At 33.8% G+C, this 6,952-nt stretch overlaps 1 protein-coding gene across 3 annotated transcripts in view; it reads right to left on the minus strand.

Moving 5' to 3' along the window:
• Positions 1-6: 6 nt before the first annotated feature.
• Positions 7-6,952, minus strand: part of RBM41 (RNA binding motif protein 41) — a 62,835-nt gene continuing 55,889 nt past the window's right edge. For all 3 annotated transcript variants that reach the window (XM_077745760.1, XM_077745759.1, XM_077745761.1), the window contains 2 exons: positions 4,206-4,353; positions 7-2,588 (listed from right to left, as the gene is read on the minus strand). In XM_077745760.1, the coding sequence (XP_077601886.1) occupies positions 2,422-2,588; positions 4,206-4,353 (315 nt within the window). In that variant the 3' untranslated portion in view covers positions 7-2,421. The remainder of the gene's footprint in view (positions 2,589-4,205; positions 4,354-6,952) is intronic.

The raw sequence follows: 6,952 nt of genomic DNA on the forward strand, positions 1-6,952 counted from the left end.
TGTAGCCCCAACAAATAGCACAGAGTTGAATCTTGTGTATTTTTCCCAGTCTGACAATCTCTGCCTTTCACTGGATTGTTTAATCCATTCATATGTATTGCTATTATTAATGTACGTGGACATAAGACTGCCATTTTACTGTTTTTTTTTTTTATGCCTCTGGCGTTTGCCTTTCTCTATTCATCCTTTGGCATTGAATAGTTTTTAATTTAAGTTTCTTTAATAATATTTTCAGTTATTTCCATAGTGGTTGCTCTAGGGCTTACCATACAAATATTAACTCAGTTGGCTTCAGATATATAGAAACTAAATTCCAATGAGATATAAACACCTTATTCCTACATGAATCTATTTGTTTACCCACTTTTTTGTGGTATTATTATTATACACATTATTTCTACACATTATAAATCCAACAACAAACTGTTATAATTATTATTTGATGAAATTTTATTTCATTTAAAGAAGCTCAGAGAAGGAAGAAGAACAAATATATATTTGTCACTTTTTTTATATTAACTTTCTTATTTCCTATTTCTTGTTTTCTTCACTTGTTCCTATAGATTGGCATTACCATCTGGAGTCATTTCTATAGTCCAATACAGCTTTGCTTCCACCCACCTCCTGTGTTTTGTCATTAGCAAATATATTTCATTTTTATATGTTATAAACCCAACAATGCAACTATATATATGTATATTGCTTTATACAATTGTTTTTCAAACCAATTAAGAGAAGAAAAAATGCATTTAGACTGTCTTTCCTAATTATGTAATTACTTTTAACCGTGGTATTTTTCTATATGTATAGATTTAAATTATTATCCAAAGTTACTGCTTTCCGCCTGAAGAACTTCCTTTGCTATTTCCTAGAAGTCAGGTCTGCCAGCAACAACAGTTTTTAATGATGTGGGAAGGCTTATATTTTAATCTACATTTTCAAAAACAGCTTTATTGGATATAGGATTCTATACTGACAGGTGTTTTCTTTGAGCACTTTGAATATGTTATCCCACTGCCACCTCCGTTGTTTCTGATGAGTAGTTAGCTGTTAGTCTGATTGGGGTTCTCTTCTAAGTGATGCTTCATTTCTCTCATGCTACTTTCAAGAGTTTCTCTTTGTCTTTTAGTTTTAGCATTTTTGTTATGATGTGTCTGTCGATTTCTTCTTTATCCTATTTTGGGTTTGTTGAAATTCTTGGATGTATAGGTGATGTTTCTCATCAAATTTGGGACATTTACAGCCATTATTTATTGGAATATGTTTTCTGCTTTTTTTCTTTCTCTTCTCTTTTTCTTGTCCTCTCATTAAAGGTATGTTGGGGTGCTTAATGGTCCTACTCTCTGTTCAGTTTTCTTCCATTTTTTTTCTTCCTATTCTTCAGCCAAAATAATTATCATCTCTTTTAATCCTTACAACCCAATGAGGTAAGTAGTATTATTATCCTCATTTTATAGATGAGAAAACTGAGGCTCAGATTAAGTGACTTGCCAAGGTCACGAAGTGGTAAGTGTGGCTGTGAAGTTCAAACACAAGTCCAATTCCAAAGTTTGTACTACTTCCTCTATATCATACTTTTTTCCTATTCTCCAGCAACTATAAACAACTGAGGGATTTAGGAATGACTGACTCTCTTCTGGAGAATACTTTCTTCCCGCCCTCTTTTAGTATTGTTTACTAGTATGTTCCTCTTCTAAAATTCATATACCTAATATATAACATATATTAGATATTGATTCAATGTTTATTGCTTTGAATTCAATGATTGCTCAATGGTAGCTAGCTTAATGACTAGGAGAACATCAATATTTTGATCTAAATGCTTTCATTAGAAAAATATATAGCTTTTTGAAGATACTGGTAACTTCATGGGGAAGCATTCATTAAATATGTGGACTGATTTAATGAAATTACCTACTGTCACTGCTGATAGTTCTTATTCAACAGCATTTGTTGATGTTTAGGCCTGGTGTCTTGGTCATTTATTTACTAGGTGAATATAAATAGGGATAAATGAGCTCCTGTAAATAAATATTTCAACATTTAGTTAGTTTTTTAGTTCTGCATATAGGAAGAAACCTTGGAAAGAATGTTATCTTTAGGGACAAATATTTAAGACCCCCAATAAATTATAAAGATTTTTAAAATCCTTGGAAATAATCCTTTGTAATTTATCCTGAGAAAATGATACCCTTTGTACCCTACACTTCATACTTGCCATGTCTGTCCTATATAGTCTTTGATTATAAAAAAATGTTTCCTACCAATTCATTCTGAAACAGAGAGGGATTATCTTAGATTTTTCTCTCCCTCAGTTAGTTTCTCTTCTTCAAATCAGATAAATTGCTATCTATACACAAATCCCAGATCCAAGATTCTGATGCAAGAAAGACCTCCTGGGACTCACCATCTATATATCTTTTAGCTACCACTGATTTCTGTAGTGTTATCTGTAGCAGATGATATGAGACAAGCAGCCTGGAGATCTGACTGTTGCTTTTTGTTCTTTCCAAATTCTATCACCAATATTTTCCCATGCAGTTTATATCCATTTACTAGATGCAATGCTTGCTGTGCTATCTCCTTATCTAAAAGAGAAAAAAAAAAAGCATCAATTTACATAGGGCTTAATAATTCAATCCTATTCCAAGTCTAGTTTATGTTGTTTTGCCTTTGAGTTAAATATAGGCTATAAAGCTATATTTAGTTCTTTAATATAGGCTATAAGTCTACATATAGTTCTTTAATTTGATTATCTTTTCCATAATCTCAAATTTGTATAACTCAGCAAGATTAAACTAATGGCTAAAAATAATGACAATAAAAACTTAAAATGATGTTTGTGTGTCTCCTAATTCAAAGATAATGGTAGAGAAACAAGAATATAGACAGTCTGCCAAAGAAGGTTAAGCTATAACCAATAATATACAAACCTCTATCTTAGGTAACAGATTATAGGTATTGTGATAATGAAACCATTTTCTAAATGGATGACATGAATAAAAGGTGTTATCATGGTACTGAGGACATTTTGCTGCTTTTTTTCTTTTGATGGGAGAATAGAAGCCCTCATTGGAATAAATAAGTTTAAGAATTCTTATAGACATATGGATGCTTGTGGTGTGAGTATACAGTGTATAGCAGGAGTTTTCAACTTTCAACTGTTTTCAACAGTCTCAGAGCCTGTATGTAAAAAATTTAGAAGAAGTAGAATTACTGCCCAGAATCTGTGAAATCATAAGTAGACAAGCAATGTCTTCTGACTAAACCAATTTATACCTCACATATGTATATACTACAAATTGCTGTTACTAGTAAAATAGCTATACACTTTAAAGTACTGAGTTTATAAAACCTTTTCATTATATATATTTTTTCAATTAATGGATACATTCAATTAATGGATCAATGAAAAATATTTTAAGTTAAAAAGGGTCCTCACACGAAAGGACTGAAAGTGTAGAGGACCCACAAACCTTACCAAGATAGGAAAAATGGTATAAGAATGTATGAAAAAAGCAGAGGGAAGTCTGGTACAGCTTATGTGTAAAAGCACTTGCCTACACATAGATTACTAGGCTGTTTTTAAGTAATGGTAGTTTAGGGATAATGGAAGGTAGAGCCTACCCAGCTTCCACCAGAAGAGACAGTCTGGTCTGTTACAGAAAATGAAATTCCTGTATTACTATTCTCTTTTAATTAGGATACTGAAATCATATATTAAGATAGAAACAATGGTTAAAAGAATTTATAATCATCCCCTAGTTAATTATGAATTACTAGTGAATTAACATGTTGACATATAATCTCTTAGTCCCAAAAGAATAGCATAAGGCAAGTAACAAGTATTCTATCAGAATGCCAATATATTAATAAGTAATATAATCTGAACTAGAAATACTGTCATCAGCAAAAGGAAGGTCAATTTTGACAGAGTGAGAAGGACGTGCCATGACTGGAGAAAACTGAGGACAATGGGATCAGGCAGTCATACACTGTCAACAGAGGAGAAGCATAGAAGAGAGGGTGGAGGAACACTAAAAACATATTTTCCTTACTTCTCTTTTCTTCTTCCCATGTGCTGTTCAAGCACATGTCTCTCATGTGATATAAAGAAATCAAAGGACTATATCTAAATTAGAGAGGGTATAAATAGTCTCTAATGAACTGATGCTACAATTAATTATCCAGATAAAGCTACTTACTGGGAAAGGTGATAAAAGCCTGCCCCTTCATTCGTCCAGTCATCATTCGGAATTGAATTGGTGGTCCTTTTTTCTCCTGGAACCGAGCGAACAGTGAGACAAGGTCTCTTTCGGTCACCCGAGGGCTAAGGTTCTTCAGGTATAACACCTAATGTAAACCGAGGATTAACAGAGATAGCACATGAGGGAGGTAAGGCAACTATTTCACTGTAGTAAGAATTAGTTTCAGATACAGATGACAGATTAATACTTGGATCTAATTTTACTCCCTCCAGAAAACTCTCTAAAACTATAGGGACTTTTTTTTTAAAACACAAACCCATAAGATCAGAAAGAACAAGGAAAGGAGGCAATAGCAGCAGTGCTCTAGAAGCTGGAAAATAAAGCTGAATCTTACACCAGCAGTGGGGAAAGCCAGGAACTACCCCAAACTACACCTAAGAATCCTCAAACAGTTTAGGAACTGATAGCTTCAAGTACCTCTGAAAATGAAGGTAAAGGGATGAGGTTAAGATAAGGGGAGTAGATATGAACAGACACTTCTCCAAAGAGGACATCCAGATGGCCAACAGACACATGAAACGATGTTCAGCATCCCTCCTCATCAGGGAAATACAAATCAAAACCACACTGAGNCCCCTAAAATTAGCTACTAGAGAAAGGCCAATCCCAATCCTGGTGAATACTGGTAGCTCATTTTCTAAATATGGGGAATGTCAGGCTCAGATGAGGATGTAAATACTATATCTGAACACAAGAAGATTAAGAGAAATAATGTACAATAAATATNGATTTGGGATGGGGAATTTCTCCAACAAATGGACCAGCCAGGTGACTTTAAAGTGAAGCTAAAAGTCAGCAAGGGCCATTCATGTGCTCAGAGCTTCTAATAAACATGGGAACAGATTACCAGGATCTGGTACCTACCGTATCTGAGGAAAGCCTCTAATGTGAAAGAACAGAACAAACAGAAATGAAAGCAAATGAAAAAGAAAATAGACAATGCAAGGAGAAGAAAACTTCAAAAAACTATCACTAATCCCCTCAGAGAAATGAGACAATATTCTATTAGGAATGGGATGCTATAAATAAAAAAATTCAAGAAAACAAAAAAGAGCCCTCGAATGCAATTAAATTTAAGTCCTTATTGGCTTAAAATAGATTGTTATGTTTTAAGGAAGCCCCACTATAACACTAAAGAAAATACCTATAGAAGATAAAAGAAAAAAAGGGAAAAACACATTAGCACAAAAAATCAACGAAATGAAAAAGAAGACATCAAGAGAGGAAAAAAGGGGACAAAAGAGCTATAAGACAGAAAACAAATAATAAATGATGATAGTAAATCCTTATCAATAATTACATGTAAGTATGTTAAACTCCCTAATCAAAGACACAGAGTGGCTGAATAACTAAAAAAATAAGATCCAACTATAAGCTGTCTATAAGAAACTCACTTTATATTTAAGGCCACATATAAGCTAAAAATGAAAGGACAGAGAAAGACATTGTATGCAAATGATAACCAAAAGAAAACAGGGGTGGCCATGTGTATGTATATCAGATAAAATAGACTTTAAGTCAAAATTGTAACAAGAGACAAAAATGGGCATTATATAATGACAAAAGGGTTAATTTACTTAGAAGCTATAACTATAAATAAATATGCATCCAACACCAGAGCACCTGAGTATATGGAGCAAACGTGAGAGAACTGAAAGAAGAAATAGACAGCAATACAATAATACTAGGATTTCAATACCTTACTTCCAATAGCAGAAGAAAAACTAGAAAATTCACAAATACATGGAAATTAAATGTCATACTTTTAAGCAACCAACGGGTCAAAGAAAAAATCAGAAGGGAAATTATAAAATATCTTGAGACAAATGAAAATGAAACTACAACATAACAACATTTATGGGATGTAGCAAGAGCAGTACTAAGAGGGAATTTTATAGTGATAAATGCCTACATTAAAAAAGAAGATCTCAGGTCACGTGNAAATAAAAAAAAAGAAATAAAAACATTAAGAAAAAAATTTTAAAAAAATAAAAAAGAAAATCTCATGGGGCACCTGGGTGGCTCAGTCAGTTAAGCGTCAGACTTTTGATTCTGGCTCAGATCATGATCTTATGGTTGTGAGAGTGAGCCTTGGGTCAGGCTCCATGCTTCAGATTCTCTCTCCTTCTTCCTCTGTCCCTCCCTTGCTCACAGTCACGTGCTTGCTCATTCTCTCTCTGTCTCTGTCTTTCAAAAACAAAAACAAAAAAATCTTAGACATGCCTGGCTGACTTAGTCAGTGGAACGTGTGACTCTTGATCTCAGGGTCTTGAGTTCAAGCCTCACCTTGGGCATGGAGCCAACCTAAAAAATAATAAATATATAAATAAATAAGTAAATAAATATCAAGATTCAAAGTGCACTATAATGTTCAAACTAACACGAACAAAACAATAAAATGTGAAATCAAGACAGGATCCGGATTGCTGATATTCTTCTTTTGCTTTGGACTCGGCATGGCTGAGCAGAGATAGCACTACTGGTCCCGGGCTATCTGATGTCACCGTTACTGATCTGCAGGCTTCAGTAATGGGGAAATACACTGATATCTGCAACTTGGAAATACATTTATTAGAAAGGCAGATTGCTACATGGATGGATGGATAGATATAGGGTAGATAATCCAACACTGTAAAAATGTTCATTGTTCAGTCTAGGTGGTGGGCATATGGGCTGTCAGTGTA

The sequence above is a fragment of the Crocuta crocuta genome, unplaced genomic scaffold (assembly GCF_008692635.1).
Source record: "Crocuta crocuta isolate KB4526 unplaced genomic scaffold, BGI_CrCroc_1.0 scaffold1061, whole genome shotgun sequence".
Taxonomy (NCBI): domain Eukaryota; kingdom Metazoa; phylum Chordata; class Mammalia; order Carnivora; family Hyaenidae; genus Crocuta; species Crocuta crocuta.